General features: G+C 37.4%; 1 protein-coding gene across 2 annotated transcripts; it reads right to left on the reverse strand.

Annotated features, from left to right (window-relative positions):
* Positions 1-511: 511 nt before the first annotated feature.
* Positions 512-20,625, reverse strand: LOC111057415 (39S ribosomal protein L37, mitochondrial). Of its 2 annotated transcripts, XR_005571034.1 has the most exons (8): positions 20,522-20,597; positions 15,986-16,167; positions 15,160-15,396; positions 13,672-13,791; positions 8,772-9,073; positions 6,749-6,924; positions 828-1,208; positions 512-633 (listed from the first exon to the last, which is right to left on the reverse strand). XR_005571034.1 is itself a non-coding variant. In XM_039425630.1 (7 exons), exons 2-7 carry the CDS (start codon positions 16,165-16,167, stop codon positions 945-947), a joined length of 1,281 nt encoding a protein of 426 aa, XP_039281564.1. In that variant the 5' UTR covers positions 20,522-20,625; the 3' UTR covers positions 803-944. The 2 variants fall into 2 exon arrangements, 1 of the variants encoding a protein (XP_039281564.1); XM_039425630.1 differs by lacking the exon at positions 512-633 and having other exon boundaries at positions 803-1,208; positions 20,522-20,625.
* Between the last annotated feature and the right edge of the window lie 3 nt (positions 20,626-20,628).

Here is a 20,628-nt window from a genome sequence, read left to right on the forward strand (position 1 = left end):
TAGATATAAAAAGCTTGGCATCAGCTGATTTAAAGTGAATTGCTCATGTTCGCGGCGCGTTTATCTGTACGCACCTTAAAGGTAGACGCACACAGATCGTCATCGGGCGGATCGGATTATTAGATTTGATGCATTGTTTTCAATTGGAGTGCGCATACCTATACCTATACGGATGCGGAAGGTATCCGTATAGGTATAGGTATGCGCACTCCAACTGAAAACAATTCATCAAATCTAATCTTCCGATCCGTCCGATGCGTGCCGTCCGTCCGATGACGATCTGTGTGCGCCTACCTTTAGAGTCTATAAGGACGGAAAAATAAACTTTTTGTTAATAACTTCGGTGTAAACGCAGCTTCACTTAAAAATTTAACTATAGTTTAGTTGGCAACAGCCGCCACGTTATTACAGAAAGCGTTTTGAGAGCTCGATAGTTGTAAACTAACTAAGAGTCGCCAACTAACAATCGCCCCGTTACTGTATTGATAAATTGAATCAAAATGACAACACAATCGTACAAACATAATTATTATAATGCATACTACAGAAATAATGAATTTCATAGATTTCTGTATTTAAGGAGACAAATATGGGACTACCTAAAAAAACTAACAGTACCTGTAGCAACAATACCTCCGTTTTGTGTGGTTGATAAGTTGATATTGTGGTAATTATTCATATTGAATGAAAAAGACTAAGAAATTGCCAAAAAACCACAGATTTATTGATACTTAGAAAGACCGGTTTCGGTTATTACACCGAAACCGGTCTTTCTATCAATAAATCTGTGGTTTTTTGACGATTTCTTAGTCTTTTTCATTTAATACCTCCTTTTCTAAACCTTGTCCTAGCTATCTATTTCTATTCAAGGTAACCCCATATTTGTCTCCTGAAATACATAAATAATATATATTGTAATACACACTACATATCACTCAACGATTTCACCCGAGTTTAGTTGCCCCGTTATTGTAGAAAGCCAGCATAGTTTTGAGAACACTAGCGTTGTAATCATGCACAACAGGCCGGCCGTCGTCGTAGCCTGACTGCGGTCCGTACATCTCTAGGACGGGCAGGGACCAGAAGTAGTTGCACACATTCGCGTCATGCACGTCGGTTGTGTTCAGTTGCATCACTGCAAAGTGGTACCAACGGCCGTCGGTCTGGATCAGCTGAGTTGTCACCGGTGTGTCCAGTTGTCCTTGCACCTGGGCAAAAAATGTAGTTCAACAAATTAATCAAAGATACACAGAAAACGTGTTGAATTGTACAAAATAGTGACAGAGACAGACAGACAAAAGATATTTATTTCAAAAAAATGCACTTTACATACAAATTTATTATTATTATTATACAAAGTAATAATCTTATGTACTCATTATCAATATAAAACAACAACAAAGAATAAAAACAACCTCATGAATACAGTAAGCCAAATAAATCTTTAGAAAATGGTCTGCATGGGCAAAAAATGTCTGTGCGCAAACCAGAGTTGCATATTATAAGTTTGTTAGAGAGAAAGGAAACACTAATTTTGCTGCATTCAGAATCCTATTTAATATTATTATTACGTACAGAGGATTATTGGATAGCTCAAAAAAATAATAAAAAGTTTAATTATTGTTTAATTACGACTTCCTAAATCGTATACCACTTGTTTCCAGAAATCGTTTGTATTTCTCGGCCCTAAGTTTTTCAACAATATTCCTCTTGAAATTAAGAGAACACAAAATCGACTTGTTTTTAAAACAAAAGTTCTTGGATGGCTTAGAGGTCTTATGCCTGACTATCTAGAGACCTTATTCAATGTGGTTTCTTAGTTAAAATACTCTGATAATGGTGGGTATGCATTGGCTAAATGAGGTGGAATTGGAGAGTGAGCATGGTTAGTGTGAATGTGTGAGTGATTGGTTGCTAATTTTTCTTCTTTTTATATTTTTCTACTTCTCTATAAATTCATAAATTATCAGATATTCATTCCTGCTCGCAGACGTAGAGTTTTGTACTCTCAGCAAGCAGTATTTTTCTATCCAAATTCACAAATTAGTCCTGGTTTAGCATGTTCGAATTCTTGTCTGATGTTATTGTTATTTGTTTAATAAATTAGACTTTTATGTACTTTATAAAATATTAACTTATTACTCTAATATTGTTAAGCTGTATTATTTTTTCTCATAATTTGTAAATATTGTGAATTGGATTGAATAAAATTTGAATTTGAATTTGTAATGATGCATACAGATACAGATTCCAAGAACAGTAGTCAGGTTGTCACCACCAGCGAATTTATCAATTAAGGTAGGTCTAATTTGTTGTGATGATGTTTTCTGAATTGTCCACTCCCAGCTGTATTAAACATTTCTTCAATTTCAATTTAAATAAGGATTTTGAGACGACCTGAAATACTATGTGGTGTGGGAAGTGACGAGCCCAGTGTCATATATCTTTAACCCTCAAGCCATAAAAGTGGGAATTCAAAAACGCTTCTCCAATTTTTTCTCACTTTTCAGTAGCATTTTTCTTTTTATAGTGTTTGTCACTTGGTTTTCCACAAAAATGATCGAGTTATGTTGCCAGACATAATATTATCGTATGATGAACATGATTATATAAGCGTACTGTGGATTGGATTCTAATTGACCGAAGCGAAGCTGAAGTCTTAGTTTCGACTCGATCGGCTTTTGTCTGTTTGTTTGTTTGTTTGTACCGCAGTTACAGTCGCAGTTATTGTCCGATTTGGATGAAATTTGGTATACAAGTTCTTTGAAACAAGGCGCAGAAACGTATGTGTAACGATTTTTGATAAGACCTCCGTTTTTTAAATAAATTGAATATAAATTGTGCCGCTCTAAAATGTGCTGTATTGAATGAATGGTATCGTTGGAATGCTATCGATAGAGGACAAGAGTTGTCAGCGGTGAACCTTGAAACGTCTGAGCCGCTCCAAATAATACTGTATTTATTAATTATTGAAGAAACTTCTTACTTGATTGCACCATTTCTTCCCTTTTCAACACAATATTTTCCTGTTTCATAGATGAATAGTTTCTAGAACTACGGGACCGGCCGGAGACGTCACAGCTTAGTTAGTTAGCTCTTGTTTTCGTTTTAGTATGAGATCGGAAACCGACTTGTGAGCATAAACATTCTGCATAGGCATAACAAGCCGCCATAACATTGAATCCACTTTTCATGAAAAACATTATTAGCAACCTCCTGTCATTGTCACCAACAAACCCATCTTATTTAGAATCATTTTCCATCTCACTGTCGTCTGTGAGACTATTCATCGTCTAAATGGCCTACTGCATATTCCATTTTTCTGTCAGTTGGCCTATTTCTTATAATTAATTGTTAGAAAAATTGTAATATTGTAAATATGGGGACAATATGAAGGTACCTCCTTGAGAGACATTTATAAGTCCGATGTCCTTGGAAACAATGTCTTTAGCACTTGCAATGGAAAAAATAATAGATGACATGGATGAATCTTCACAATATACTGTACTTTCTTAATGGCCCTTCTCATTAGATTGAAAGTTGTATTCATGAGCGAGGTCTACTGTTCGCAGAACTACTAGTAATTCGACTTCTTCAACAGCAGGTTCATATTTGGATGATCAAATGTGAAGTTTAAGAAAAATAGGACCAGGAGTTATGAGCCAAGAAGGAGTTGAGTTGCCATTACATGAACGACGAGGATGCTTAAACATCCGGTCGTGTAGAGTACAATTGATAGGTATACAGAGAAGAGAACAAATAGAGTGTAAAACATCAGATACAGCCAGTTCCCATTGCAAGCAATCTCAAGAGATTATTGTTTTCTTGAAGAAAAAATTTATCGAAACAAATATCCTTACGTCAGATACTAACGCACGAGAGACTATGCAAGGCAGATTCGTTGCCATCTATCTGAGCAGTTGTTTTTGTTGCCACCACATACCCGTTAGCGTCCTTGTGGTTCACACTTGCGACTCAACCGCCAAGCCGCAGCGCCGGGTGATAGAGACCAGTACCGGACACTACAAGGCGAGAAGAACGAGCGTGCTTGCTACAAGGGAGCCCACCGACTTAGCATTAAGAGCCTGGCAGGTCATCCACCTCATCTGGGCGCCCTGACTGCCTGCCCGTCGAAGTCACACGGAAGGGGGATAAGAAATTGGGATGAATAGTAGATGAATAATTGACCGAACGAAGTGAGGTCTAAGATTCAAGTCGACGGTTTGGCATTTCTCTTAATGTTTAAATGTTTATATATTTATATGTTGCGCATTTACGGCGAAACGCGGTAATAGATTTTCCTGAAATTTGACAGGTATGTTCCTTTTTAAATTGCGCGTCGACGTATATACAAGGTTTAGGGAAATTTTGCATTTCAAGGATAATATAAAAGGAAAAAGGAGCCTCCCTTCACAGGCCAATATTAGAGTAAAAAATTAATCAGACTATAGAATTATTTATCATAAATCAGCTGACAAGTGATTACAGAGATGTGTGGAGAAGCCAGTCTATTACTGTATTTGTATAAGGTCTATAGTTTCAATCAAAGACATTAAAGAGGTATGCATCTTTAAGCTGGGTTTACACCAAAGTTATTAACAAAATGGTTATAGCTTAATCCTTATAGATTCTATTAGATTGAACGGAAGTTGACAAACACATATGTTCATCATGTGTATGATAAGTTATGTTCAATGTAATATAATCTAAAAGGATTGAGTTATTAACATTTTTTAAATAAATTTGGTCTAATCACAGCTTTAAGGGTTTTTGGTTTCAATATTTTGTTTTGCAGTCATGGTATTATTATGCGTGCCCATCAGTATCAATATTCTCAAATTCGAAAAAATCTAATTTAATAGGTAAATAAAAATAACAAATGAACTAAATAATGCTGGAGAAACTATAATATTTTTGATTCTAAAAAATTAATTTTCATCAGATAGAAAGATCATCAGTGAACTGGATGAATTATATCATATGAAATACAAATTCAAACGTAAACTGAGTTTGTTAACATTTAAAACAGTTGACATCTGGTACTTGTGGATGAGGATACTGCGTGAGGTCTACTGTTCACAGAACTACTAGTAATTTTATATGAGTTATAGGTATCGATACAAAGGAGATTTTATATTTGTAATATTCTTCTCCGCGGTAGTTGGTTATCGTAAAAGAACGAAAAAGTAAGTTATGGCCGCCATTTTCCAAGATGACAACTGGAGCACAAGGTTTATAGAATAAAATAGAATATTTATTTCACCAAAATACAAGATACATATACTTTTCAAGTTTTTCTTATTACTGGGGCTTGATTCTTAGGTTGCCCAGAAAAAGGAGATAATTTATCCCACTGATTTAATGCGATGTTGTCCTACATCAAAAATATCCCTACATAAACAGAGCCAAGCAGTTTACAGTTATCTGTAAGCAACAGTTATCAAACAATATTTTTTTGTAACACAATGCAAATATAGATTACCAACGAAAATAATCCATTAGAAAATTTTAAACTGAGATAAAATAATTATTTAACACTGATTCCATTTTTTTCTGAGTTCCAGATTGTGTCTTTATGAAGTAAAATTTTTTCATATTTTTCTTCTTGTGATGCATTTTAAAATACTGTAAAGCTGTGTTTACACCAAAATGTTTATTTCTCCGTCCTTTTCTGGGCAGCCTGAGAATCAAAGCCACAGTAATAAGAAAAACTTGAAGTCTAATCTCATCTTGAGACAAACAAAATCGAATTCTATTGAAGTTACCGTTGTTTTTAAAAATACATATACATTATCGCCGACGACTTTTAGTACAATGTCCGGTTTCATAAGTACGTGCCAAATCTCGAGGTGGTAGCAATTTTATTTTGTTATATTTCCTAAAATGACTTCACTATTAATATGGGTGGTTGTGTTGAGCTGACAATAGCATGGCGGTATACCTCACTGCTGACTCCCGATGTTGATGTGGTGAAATCTGGACACTATGCAACACCTCCTGTATAAATGCTCTTAGTTTCCATTCATAGTAATCTGAATTCTCTTCAGGGAGAGAATTTATTAGGCGTTTTTCAAGCGCCATTCCAATCAGCCAATCGGAGAGCTTCCTGCGCTTGCCGACTCTGAAAACGCCTAATATGGCATCACCCTTGTGCTGCTGAGTATAAAATAATGAGGCCTGCCAGAGGCTTAAAGATTTATCTGAGGCTATACAGGTGTCGAATGGAGACAACAGTCAACAATTAAAATAACTTTTGCCTATAGATGCATATGAAAGAATAAAATTGTATGAAGCACATAATAGACACTTTTGAGTTTTACAACGATATATTATACAAAAAACACGACACATGAAAACTGACATATCACAAGATATTCCGGCGACTAAGTCACCTTCTTCAACTGGTGAATTGTTGATATTTTCATTGTCTTCAATCTATCTGTGTCGTGCTTTTTTTGTATAATATATTATAATAATAATAATACTGAGGGTGATGCCCACATAAGCTCTTAGGCTTGTGCGTGGGCAATGAGTGAGAGGGGTGATGATGAGAGATGACGACTACTTTTTAGGTAGTCAGGACCGACGACTTGTCGTTTCCTCCGAAAGACGGGGTGGCCTTATCTATGTGATTGTGCTTTGGTCAAAAACTATTTGCGGTAAAGATTCGAACTCGGGTTCTCTAGATAGAAAAAATAAAATAGACACTATCATTACGAATAACATTTTAGATATCGGCAAGGCTTACCTTGTCACCATGGATACGCCTAGCCTGTGCTAACGAGAAGGCAAAAGCCTTCATCAAGGAGCGACTAGTGATTTGCTCCGGGAGAACCTCAGTGCCATACAGATTTTTCACAACCTCTTTGTCGAAGTTGACGATTGCAGTGTGTACAGCTGGACCTTGTGTGTTTCCTTTCAAGGCTGCAAATGAAGAAAAAAACATTTTTAATCTTTGAATGATGAATGATTGTTAAAAAATACATTCTTAGGATTAAGTATAAGTGAGATTTTAGTAGTCCGCGGTTCAGTAATATTCTTACTACACTATTATCAAGTTGTTCTGAACGATCATGTAAGTGCTTGCGTAGCAGCCTAGAGATCCCGGGTTCAAAGCCGCCAATCACTAAAAGTATTTGACAAGTTCACTGCCGTGTTTTTGGATGAGTACATCAAACTGTCGATCCTGGCTGATGTATGTCAGTTGTAAGGCTCATTGACGGCTTAAATTATATAGGTATTTAGACGAGGTGGGACCTTCTCACAAGGGTCCCCCACCAACAAAAGCCATACGAATTTACTTTAAATACTTAAATACTCAGGCCCATTACACCATCTGCGTCTGATATTAAACTAGATTTACCCGAGGCTGTAAAACCGGCACAGTATTCATATTCAGATTCCTTTATTCATGTGTTTAACAAAACATAATACAACTTACTTTCTAGCGTTAAAAATAAATACGAGTAGCAGAAAAACATGGTGATTCATAGCTCTACAATAATATTGAGCAAGAAAAGTTATGAAATATGCAAAATTTAAGGTACTACTGTAATGTTTTCACATGAAACGGTGAAGTTTGGACCTTAAGAAATCCAGTATGAGAGACTACCAACATCACATAGCTTCACGAAAAAGAACTAGGCCTACTAGAAATATCGGCTCAAGATAAAACCGAGATATTGTTTTTCTCCCTCAAAGACAAGCTGAGTAATGGCCTGATTGAACCGGTCAAACTTCTTGGACTTTATATGGACTACAAGCTGAACTGGGACACACATATTGAGCACCTTTCAAAAAAATTATCTCGAATAGTCTATTTATTGAGAAAACTGAGAGGCTGCGTGAATTTGGATACACTCATATTGACCTATTTTGGGCTTTTCCACTCACATCTGAGTTATGGTGTGCGTCTATGGGGTAATTCAGTTCATGCTAAAACAGTGTTCTTATGGCAAAAAAAGGCTCTTAGAGCTATCCTAGGACTAACACAGCGAGATTCATGCAGGCCACATTTCCCTAATTTGGGTATACTAATCCTTCCATCTCACTTCATTTATTCCAATTTAATTCATGTCAAGGAAAACTCAGAAAAATTTTCCATTCATGAAGATTACCATGCATATAATACCAGGAACAGTGGAAACATTGTAGCACCACAAATAAGACTCAATAAAACTATGAGAAGCCATACTTTCCAACAGTGTATATTGTATAATAAACTGCCTCAAACAACCAGGAATCTGCCTTCAAACAAATTTAAGAAAATTGTATACAGTTATCTCAAAAATAATGCCTTTTACTCACTCGAGGAATACCTGAATTGAATGTAATGTAGATATGCTTTAATATAATGCCTTTTATATATTATGCTTTAATCTAAAAATAATGCCTTTTACTCACTCGAGGAATACCTGAATACCTGAATTGAATGTATTTTATGTAATGTAGATATGCTTTATCTGTTCAATTTGTATCGATTTTCTGTTCAATTGTGTGTAGCCTACTTTTTAAAAGTATGTATTATGACTTGCCTAATGCTATAATTGTAGCCTGATGGTTAATAAAACGAATCTTGAAAGTGAAATTTAGAATATAAACACCCTATACCGTGGGATATCTTCTTATGCTATCTCTGCTCCAAGATAATGACCATATGCACCATTCCAGTTTAAACGGCGAACGGTTAAATTTGAACAGCTGTTGGTTTGAACTATACTCTTTTTCTCTATGCCCTTCTCATCTTAACAGATCAAATAATGTTCACTCACGAAAAGCATCCTCAAACTTGGTAGCCTCAAAGTCCGTCTCTTCAAGCGATATGAGGGGCGAAATGTAGTCCGGAAACGACGGCGGTCCTTGAGGTGGCGCTGTGACAGTGGCGACTGGCGGAATGCCACCCGGCGATGACGTCATCACTAGCAGGTCGGCAGACACGTCGAGCAGTACAGGGGTCTCGGCCCAGTGCAGCGGCACAGCAAAGCGCGCATCTCTAGTTATCCACCGCTCGTTGCTAGTGCTGCTTCCGCTTATCAGCTCGCACAGTTGTAGAAGACGTGTGTTCAATAGGCGGCTGTAAAATGAATGAATAATAGGTGGATAAATAAATAATGATAATGTAATATTACATAACATGGACGAGAAGGGGCCTTTTGCAGGCGAGAATGATGTTTCTAGTCGAGGCGTTAGCCGAGACTAGAATTTCATTCGAGCACTGCAGAAGACATTCACGTCCAAGTAACGTACACTATTTTTTGTCATATTAATCTAAAGAATAATAATTGAGAGACAGAAAATATTACCTGCTTGTGCTGAAGTTACTACATGCATTCTATAAACATAACCTAGTTTACAAATTCCGAATCAGGAATTTTGTGGAAGTTGACAAAAGCTTCCACCTGGAGCGCTGAAGGTGGTTTTTTGTAGCAGTTTTGCTGTTCCTATTTCAGAACTGGGAAACATACTCGACTGTAAATAAAACATTCTCATTACAGCATACTCTACTGTAATGAGAATAATATTTTTCTACAAACAGCTGTTTACCGGCTTGATTTAATGCATGGAAAACAGCTGAAATTGAATGACTATGACAAAAAATATATAAATGAACTGGAAGACATAACTTATTCAGTAAATAAAGCAGTCTAATTAGAAATACTCAAGTCTCCAGCGAGATTTATTTATACAAAAGATGCAAAAGCCTGTACAGTTTTAAATGTGTGTTTTTTATTGCGGATGATGCCCACATTTGCTTTTTGCTTGTGCGTGGGTAATGGGAAGTGTGAGGGTGGGTTATGAGATGATCAAACGTGGGATGATTTGGGATGGTATGAGATGGTTATGGTTTGTGCTTATCCGCGTTCGACTGCGTATGCGATTAGTCAAAATAGCAACTATCCAAAACAATGCCCCCTGTGGGTTGGGGGAGCTTTGAGTCGAGCATCGTACTCAAGAATGTGTTGAAAACCAGAATTCACCCACAGTATCCCTGCTTGTCGTAGGAGGCGACTAAAAGGGACCCAGAAGTTGCCTTGCCTTCAAACCCACGGGATCTGCCTCATCAGGACAGTTTCGGAGGGGCAAAAAGAAAAACCCAAGAGACCAGAGATTGGAGAAACTCCAGGCACAAATGCGGGTCAAGAGGCTGAGTCGAGGGTGACCAGGTGCCCTAGAGGCAGTTTGGCGTCCCCTCTCTCAGCGGAAGGAAGGCTAGGAGTGGAACTCACGTAGGTCACGAGTTTGTGGGTGGAGAGGCCAAAACTCACCACTGCTCAAAGAAGGGCGGCCATTCAGGCAAAACTTCTTGGGAGAGGTGAGGCTTTTGACCCTGCGGAGTTTCGGACGGGCAAAAAGAAAAAACCCAAGAGACAAGAGATGGGTGAAACTCCAGGCACAAATGTGGGTCAAGAGGCTGAGTGAAGGGTGGCCAGGTGCCCTAGAGGCAACTTGGCCACCCCTTCCTCAGCGGAAGGACCACCAAAGAAGGCCAGGAGTGGAACTCACATAGGTCACGAGGACTAATCAATCTGAAGAGAATGCCAAGCATATCACACTGGATTGCGACAAGCAACCAGGTTATGCATGGGATGTTAGTATGGGGAGAAACTCCTGGTTCTTGTAAAGGACACAGGTATTGGTTTGCCTAACTAACATACTACTTGGGAACACAATAAGCTTCGGTTGACGTGTGGGGTTCTTTGTACCTTTGGATCCTTGAATCCGTCTTTTCAAAAACAATAAACAATCCAAAACAATAAATCCTACCTATTTGTATCAAATTCATTCAGTTGATAAAATATTCAGTATTAAAATTATTTTAATATTAAATGGAACGACGTACGATATCAACTGAGTGAATATGATACGAATAGGTAGGATTTATTGGTTTGAAAAGTTGTTATTTTGACTAATCGCATACGCAGCTGAACGCAGGTACACACAAACAAAACCCTACTTTTACCGAGATTAAATGCCACGAAAACTAATCAGAGAAGCTCTCTTCTCTAAAAAGTCTTCTCTGATTGGTTCTCATGGCATTTAATCATGATTAAAATTAAACAGGGTTTGATGCAACCGGTTCAATATCTTCTAGCACTGATTATTGTGACAATGTAATGAGTAATGCAGTGTAATGTTGTGACAATATTGTTATCTTTCAGTGACAATGTAAATGGGTAGAATCACTTCAACTACTTCCAAATATGATGAAGAGAGTATAAAAGCATGCAATTATTGTTTATTAAGTTGATGAACCCTTCCAATCATAAGTACTACATAGCTTCCTATTGCATCTATATATATATATATATATATATATATATATATATATATATATATATATATAAGCGAAATGGCACTCACTCACTGACTGACTGACTCACTCACTCACTCACTCGCAGTACTAAAAATCTACCGGTCCAAAAACGTTCAAATTTGGTAGGTATGTTCAGTTGGCCCTTTAGAGGCGCACTAAGAAATCTTTTGGCAATATTTTAACTCTAAGGGTTGTTTTTAAGGGTTTAAAGTTCGTCTTTTAGCATGAATATTCTTCTTATTCTTCTTCTCCTAATCTCTTAATTATTATAATTGAAATTTCCATATCATATGTTACTATAGAACTATAATCTAGATAGAGTACCTCTTCGAAACAGTTGTTAACTGGCAACTAAATTAATAATTTTGTCAGGTTGACATTAAGTTGAGTTGACTTTGTTAGGTTGGCACCAAGTTGAAGATTTAAATTCATTTATCGCGGAAAAATTTATTGGGCACTGCTACTTCAATCCTGGGAATATTATATTACTAGCCGTCAGGCTCGCTTCGCTCGCCATATCCGTTTAGCCAGACGTTTAGTCTGGCCCCCGACTGGATTGTCCTAACATATGATAAAAATGCTCAAATGAAAAATGCAGGCGAGCGAAGCGAGCCTGCTGATTTCTTTCTTGGACGATCCAGTCGGGGGTCCAGGGGGCGGAGCCCCCTGGCTAGACGGATATGGCGAGCGAAGCGAGCCTGACGGCTAGTGTTAAAATAGACATACTAATAATATTGGTAGTCAGCTGGTTAATATAATTGAAATTACCAAAATATTAGCTTTTATTTTCTCATAAAACAGGGCCCAGGTAGGCTGTTTGATACTACAAAATGTTATTTTTGTCATAGTCATTCAATCTCAGCTGTTTTCCAAGCATGAAACCAAGCCAGTAAGCAGCTGTATTGCAGAACAAATAAACATGTGATTCTCACATTAACAGCATACTCTTCTGTAATGAAACCATATTTTTTCTTTATGTTTCCTAGTTCTGAAATAGGAACAGCAAAACTGCTACAAAAAACCATCTTCAGCACTCCAGGTGGACGTTTTGTCAACTTCCTGATTCGGAATTTGTAAACTAGGTTATGTTTATAGAATATATGTAGTAGCTTCAGCACAAGCAGATGATGTTTTCTATTTGTCAATTATTCTTCTTTGGATTATTATGACAAAAAAACAGTGTACGTTACTTGGACGCCAATGTCTTTTGCAGTGATCGAATGAAATTATGTATTTATCAGTGCTCGAGAACATCATTCTCGCCTGCAAGAGGCCCCTTCCCGTCCTTGTGATGTAAGATACTATTCTTCTAGCACTGAATATTGAAGGATTATGTGACAGTTGAAATGAATGGAATACCTTCAAATACTACTGAGATTGATATAATCACCCCTCACAGATATTAGTATATTTGATCGGTGAAACCATCGAATTATAATTGCAAACTGATCTCCAGGTCGGCTACTTTATAATAATAATAAATGGCCTTTATTCAAATATTCCACAAAAAAAATCAGTACACAAAGCAAATCATTAAAGGCGTTTTCATCCCATGGCATAGTGCCGTCTGGGGGAGTTGATTAGAAATATCAAATAAAGCAAATAAAGAAGAAATTGAAAATTATGCTTTCACAAAAGTTCATATAAGTTAGAAATTGAATTGCTGTACCAGGAAGTATCTATACTGGCAGGCATCCTTGCAGTAGCGGCTCACTGCCTGCCAGTCCCGTCCATTCAGATGAGACAGCAGCTCCTCTTCAGGCAGGATACTCCGAATTTCAGCGAGGACAGGGCATCTGGCAATAAAGTGCGGTACATCTTCCTCCTCCTTCATGCTACAGAGCGAGCAGATCCTCACCTCCCGGCCGAATAAGTACTTGTTCAGCAGAATAAGCTCTGTCTTCGCCTTCAAAAACCATTTCACCAGCTCAAAGTCGATCGGTTGATGTACATAATCGGTGAAATCTGCAAGTTGTGGATAGATCGAGCATCTATGACTCCTCATCAACCTTTCCTTGAACCCGCGCTGCAGCCCCTCATCAACCTTGTTGAGAACCTTCTGGATATCGCACGTTAAGAGGCCCGCAGCAGAAACTCCATACACCCTTTCCAGATCCATCCAGTTGTTATGCCAGAATACTTTTTCCTCAATGATTTTCCTGAGCAGTATGTTGGGATATCTGTGGTCAGGCTACTTTATACAGAAAATATAACATTTTTCAACACCAACTTTTAATGGACTTTGAAGATATGGCAAATGAAAGAATCACTTCAACTGCAACTAAATATAATAAGAGAAATATAGAATCACAACCAATGCTGACATTTTAAAGTGAATCTAACTATAGAAAACAGACCTGCGCCTTGGTTGACTAATTCCATAGTCACGCGGAAACACCCACATGCGCTTCTTAGGATTCTTCCTGATTGGCAGTTTCACTTGCTCACATTCGAAAGCGATCGACGATAATATGCACCTGAAATAACAAATTTATAAATAAATTATCGATTTATCGAGCTGTCAACGATCAAGCAAGAGGCCATATCCACAACTACTAAACTAGAAGGAGAGACAACATTGACTTTCCCTACTCTAGATTGGCTAAGCAGCACACCTGCTATCCAATGCGCGCATTGAAAATTTCAATAGACTTCCACTGCAGGTGCGCACTACCTCCGTAAATAAAGCCGTAGTGCATTCGTGTGACGTCAGCACAGGTAGGGCTCCTACACCAATAAAAACACTAGCTGATATAGATCAGCTGAAATCAACGAATTTTTATTGGTGTAGGAGCCCTACCTGTGCTGACGTCATACGAATGCACTACGGCTTTGTTTATGGAGGTAGTGAGGTGCGACGGTTGGATGACAAAGTGTTCAATAAAATGCTCCTAGAGAAACTGATTAACCTTTCTCTTTATTCGTTGAATGAGGAGGAGATTGTAAACTTTGTCAATCTCTTAGATTGGCCATCTTGAGATAATTGTAAATATTTGAACTTTTGTGTTTAATAATCGACAGTATATACACTGGTCACAGACGGAAGAAAAATTGAATTGAATTGATGTTTGATTCATGATAAGAGAATAGGAAGAATATATTTTTTTCAAAAATAAAAAAAGTAGAAAATTGAGTAAAAAAAGGTAACATTTGAAAGCGATTAACTGTGAAAAAGAATTTATTGAAGTGAAAATGATGATCAGAAATAATAATTTATAAAATCATCATGAAGGTTGAAAAATAATATTATAATAAATTTTTTCAATAATATGTAAAAAGTGTCACTTTTTTAAATGACAATTGAAAATTTATATTGTGGTTGTTTTTGATTTGAAAATTAAAATGAAATTAGAATAATTCGTTTCCAGTTTTATCAAAGCACTATAGGCTACAAATAATAATATTAGATATTACAGTAATGAAGGACTTAATACTTGCTAACATTAACAATGATGAAATATACAACAGGAACAGTTTCAGAGAAAAGGTTGAAAAATGGGAAGTTAAACTAGAGATGACTGTGCCAAGAGTGGGAACAAAATGGAGTGAAGCAAGGAAAGCGGAGTTCTCACTGAAAATGAAAAACTGGTGGATTGATAAAAAGAACAAGAAAAACAAAAAATGAACCAAATTTTGCTCAGCGTCTTCCATCTGGGAGCTTGACGGCTAATAATAATAATATAATAATAATAATAATAATAATATAATAATAATAATATAATAATAATAATAATAATAATAATAATAAATATTTTAACTGTAATATTATTATACAGATACAATCCAACTATTGAATTTGAGGATTAAAGAAAAGTTATCAGCAAATGGTTGAAGCTGTCAAATACCTCTTGGCTAAATCATCTTGTTCAGTCAGCTTCACCGCATCAATCAAAGAGGTCAACTGTTGAGGCAATACGTTCGGCTCAGGCTCAATGGTGTTGGTAAGGCGTTTGGCTTGATCCATCCCTTCCAGTAGAACATTGTTGTCTCTGAAGGCTAGTAGACGTTTTCTGATTGGTTGACTGGCTTCCACTTGTTTAGTATCTGGCTTCGGGATTGGTGTGACTTGTAACGTTTGAATTCTGTTGAAAAAGAACAAGTAATACTTTATAGAAATCGATTATTCAAAATGCACAATGCCAAAATAATGTTTAGTTTTAGTAACGTAAACTAATGTATTCGTAACTTGAGTAACTTTTGATATTTTATGAGAAATGCAAGTCGTACCTGTGATAGAATTGGGGACAACCCACACGAAGTGATTTTTCAGGGGTTATCAGATGAGTCGGCAGGGCAGGAAGCTCTCCGATTGGCTGATTATCAGCCGATTCCCGAACTTCAACCCAATCATCCAATTGGAGAGCTTCCTGCCTTGCCAAATCGCCTTACCTTGCACTGTTCATCAGTCACGGTCACTGGAGTGAGAGCTTTAAATTGCCTAGCAAATAGAATGACATGTTTATTCATATTTGTAAAGTTTATCTTCATGATTTTTCTTCATAAATTTTTACTTTGAAATTGTTTTGTCAATGTGCTATTGTGTGTTTTTGAATTTTGTTAATGTGCGTTATGAGAGCAATAAGTTAATGGGTTTGAATCCCTGGTGCCTTCAAATATGTATTTTTGTCAAAATAACTTAATTTAATCAATAAAAAAGTACCAAGCACTTACTCATCTATATGAGGTTCAGGAATAGCAGCAATATCCATGGCATCATATATTACCATGTTGTTCTTCTCCAGTCGACTTTTGAGACCCACATCGAGGATTTTTCGTCTCTTGCTCTGAACCCGCCATGTTGCGGTTAGCTGTCGATACAAATTGTGCTTGTAGCAGATTTCAGTCAATCTCATCTGTGAAAACAATCAAAATTACCAGTTTAATTATAATGAATAAGCAATGTAATAAATCTCATAGAATTGATTATACTTAAATAGGTTTAATTATAATTAAACCAGTTTAATTATATTGAATAAGCAATGTAATAAATCTCATAGAGTATCCTTCCTTGGTTTGGATTTTTTGTTTCTTTAAGGAGAGGTCTCGACTGATTTGGGTGGCTCGTTGGAGTAAGACTCAACTCACACTTACGCGACTCAGGTCGAGAAGAGACTCGACTCTAGTCGAGAGCATGTGTTTTCAAATGGAGACTAGAATCGACTGGTCTGAGAGTCACCATTTGGAAACACATGCTCGCGACTAGAGTCGAGTCTCTTCTCGGCCTGAGTCGCGTAATTGTGAGTTGAGCCTAAGTGATTAAGCGCCGGTCTAATAATTAAGAGGAGTTTGACCAGGGCAAAAATTTTTGACCACAGCACAATCACATAGATACGGCCACCTCGTCTTTCGGAGGAGACGATGAGACGTCGGTCGCGACTACCTAAAAAGTAATCGTCATCTCTCATCATTATCCCTCTAACTCATCACCCACGCACAAGTCTAAGAGCTCATGTGGGCGTCACCATCAGTATTATTATTATCAGGCGAGGTATCATTGTCTTGAAAGCCACTCCAGATCTCTCCAGTTTGACTACTATACTCTGTGAAAATGGAAATTGCAGGGAAGATAAGATATTTATTCATTCGACACAGCAAGACAAGTGCACTATCAAACAAGTGCATAGTTCATATCGAGTTGGAAAAATTGGATCAAGTTGAAAATTATTATAATATCGAATTTATCGCCAAGAGGAAGCATTGCAGCATTGCTCTTATGGAGTAAGGTGCCACCAGATTTCAAAGAAGCCAGAAAGCATGTAAGCTAATTGTGCGAGAGAAAGAGCGAAAAAGAGAACACAGTTCATTTTGATAGAATCATCATAAAAACGGCAACGGCAAAGACAGGAGGAATCCAACCAATTATCAATTTTTAATCATCAGTGTTTTAGTTATTAACAATCTTCAACTTATAGAATTCATTGTAGTTTCCATCAAAGAAAGGGAAATTTGAAGTCCCTGGTGAAAAAGTGGAGTTACTTTACTTACTTAAAATATTTCCAGTTGATCTGAACTGTGATAAATGTTTCATTTCAAATCTTGAATTATAATATGTTACTGATGGCTGATATGATAAAGCAGTATACAGCTGCTTAAAATGTGGAGTCTTCCCTGACTTGCTCAAGACTTCTTGAACAATTCCTGTCTTCAAAGAAATTGGAAATATAATAGACAGAGTATATCTAGGAATTTGAGACTCATGAGCTATATATTTGTTGTGTATCTGCCATACGCTAAATAAATAAATCCTGACTTCAAGAATGGTGATCCTGAGAAAGTGGGAAACTTCAGACCTTAATCCCTGTGTTCGGCAAAATCTTTGAAGCTGTTCTTTACAGTTTTACACACAACTCAGTGCCTATTTTGAAAAGAACTCACTGTTATCACCTCATCAGTTCGGATTCCGAAGAGGGCATTCTACCACAGTTGCTGTTCGTAGCTTGGTGGAGTTTATGCTGTCAGCAATAGAGGATAAACACTCAGTGGCGGTAACCCTGTGCAACCTGACCAAAGCCTTTGACTGTGTTTCTCTTTATATATTGTTGGAGAGATTTATCTGGCTCAACGTAGACAGGTGGTGTCAATTCAACAACATGCGTGAATATTTCGATGCACACAAGGACAACATAGCCTGACCTGCCATTTTAGAAGTAATTTCATGACGCCATCTTTCTAGTTCACTGGTCATTGATGAAGAAAAAAGAATAAGGAATAAGGAGAATTGGTGGTGGTGTCGGGTGCTCGTAATGTGTGCTGAGGCGTGCCTCAGGGTTCTATCCTGGGACCCTCCTTTTCCTCATCTTCATCAAAGACCTCAGGCTGGATGGAAGTGCTCTCCTATTTGCAGATGACACAACCCTATTTGCCAGGGATGGAGATGTGAATGTGGCAATACACAGGCTCTTCTATTTGCAGATGACACAACCCTAGTTGCCAGTGATAGAGATGTGGATGTGGCAATACACTGGTCTTCCCAACTGTTGGAGGTTGTTAGTGATTGGTTCCGGGTGAACAAACTTGCACTGAACGAGAGGAAGGCTCAAAACCTACTCTTCACTCTGAGGCAGAACCTACCAATTTACGGGGATCGCAATGTGAGGGTGTTTGGATTTATGATGAATGCCACATTGACATGGAAGCAGCATATTGACATGATCTGCAAAATACTGTCAAGGGTCACATATCTGATTCACAAGCTGAGAGGGCATGTTTCTTTGGAGTACCTGGTTACGACATACCATGGCATCTTCCACAGCCTTATTAATTATGACATTGTGTTTTGGGGTTATGCAGGCGGCTGCAGAAAGATCCTGCTCCTACAAAAGAAGGTTCTCCGGATCATCACCTCGTCTCATCGGCTAGAACAATGTGCGCCAATCTTTAGTAGAAAAAAAAAATTATGACGGTCAATAGTCAGTATCTGTTTAGTTTGCTGTCACTGTTGAGAAGAGGCCAACTTACTTTTCTGCAACGAGGACATGTACACAGCCACAACAGGCAAAGGAGGAGTCCGCCAGACTCATAGAAGTAGCAAAGCTGTGGTTTCTAGCCAACAAGTGCAAACTAAATAAGGAGAAAACAAACATCTTGGTTTGCTCATTGAAGAGACAACCAGTTGTATCAGATCCAGTAAAACTGTTAAGATTCTGGTTGGATGAGCGATTGAGCTGGAATCATCATATGAATCAAGTTTGCAGGAAATTGTCCAGGGTTCTGTACCTCCTTCGTAAGCTGAGATGTGTGGTGGATCAGAGAAGTCTTGTCATGGCCATTCGTTGTTTCACAGCCATATCATCTATGGATTGCTCCACGATGTGCTGCTACTGCAAAAGAAGGCTCTGAGGATAGCGACATTTTCCAGCTTCAGGGATCACTGCAGGCCACTATTTAGGGATCTTGGGATACTCACGGTGTACAGTCAATATGTGTTGTGCTCGCTGATGTACATCAAGAAGAACCGGGAGCAGTTACAAAAAAGGTATGATATACACAGCCACAATATGCGTCATGCAACTAGACTGGAGGTGCCCCGGAGCCGACTGGCGGGGATCTACAATAGCTTTCCTTCGCAGGCAATAAGATTTTTTAACAACCTTCCTAGACAAATTCAGGAAACACGGGACTCTTGGTTCTATACCACGTTAAAAAATAAACTCCTGGAAAACCCACTCTACTCACTGCAGGATTTTTACAGTGAACCTCTTTTTGGGAGTCAAGCACCTTCACAGCGTGAATGATCATGATAGGGTATTCTATTGAGATTTTCGACACTGCCTATCTGGAAACCCCAGTCATTGGCAACGACCTCAAGTATCAAGTAAGGAGGAATGATATCAATTTGCCTTATGCCAGACTCGATCGCATAATAGCTCTCGTTTCTGAGCACTCAAGTACTTCATTTCCTTTGCCCTTCTATTTCCGAACAGGAGGTCTTTGAGAGGGTACTTCGGGAGAGACTTGTGAATCTGGCACTTCTACTCCCTGGATGAAGAGGCAATAAAAATGTTTTCTGAGATTTATGACTTACCTCCCATATTGATCTTAGTTTTTAGTTTTACATTTTTTGACGCAACCTATCCAACAAGTGCTGGTCATGGATGGAGATTAATGAATTACTGTTCTAAGAAGATGACTCAATTAACAAATAAGTAAGTTGTTTTTTATTTATATTTTATTATTTTTAATTTATATTCATTAACAGAAACATAGTCTACTGCACTCACTGAAATTTCTGAAAAAGCCTCGACTAGTCCTGTAGTAATGACAACATAGAAGCCGGTAGTCAAATATATAATCCTTTCGTAATCTAATGCTAAAATTCAACCTCAAGATTAAAACAAGAACTGACATAAATTAATAAAACACAAAATCTTTGGACCTCATAAAGAGGAAGTAGTAAAATAATATTGAGTACCTACCTAGCCTAAATAGATACGGTACCAATAAAAGTATATTCAAAATATACGTCTCAAATTGTAGTTGTTCTTCATCAAATGAGACACTTGTTAGTTTTTGACATTATATTGATATAACTTACTTTATTTCATAAATATTTTTAATTGGGCACCATACCGAATCGGCATGAACTAAACATCAAAAGCGAAATTGTTATTATTTATTCAATAATTTATATTACTGAACTAATTTAAAACTAGGAAGATTTGCTAGAGTATTTACGAAGAATATGAATGAAATATTTGATAATATTACCTTTGAAACGTAAAATTCTCAACCACTAACCAACCAAATTCAACATAATAATAATTTTAGGTTATGCCAGAATTCCAAAAATAGGATATCGAACTATCGAAAGGTGG

The sequence above is a fragment of the Nilaparvata lugens genome, chromosome 4 (assembly GCF_014356525.2).
Source record: "Nilaparvata lugens isolate BPH chromosome 4, ASM1435652v1, whole genome shotgun sequence".
NCBI lineage: Eukaryota > Metazoa > Arthropoda > Insecta > Hemiptera > Delphacidae > Nilaparvata > Nilaparvata lugens.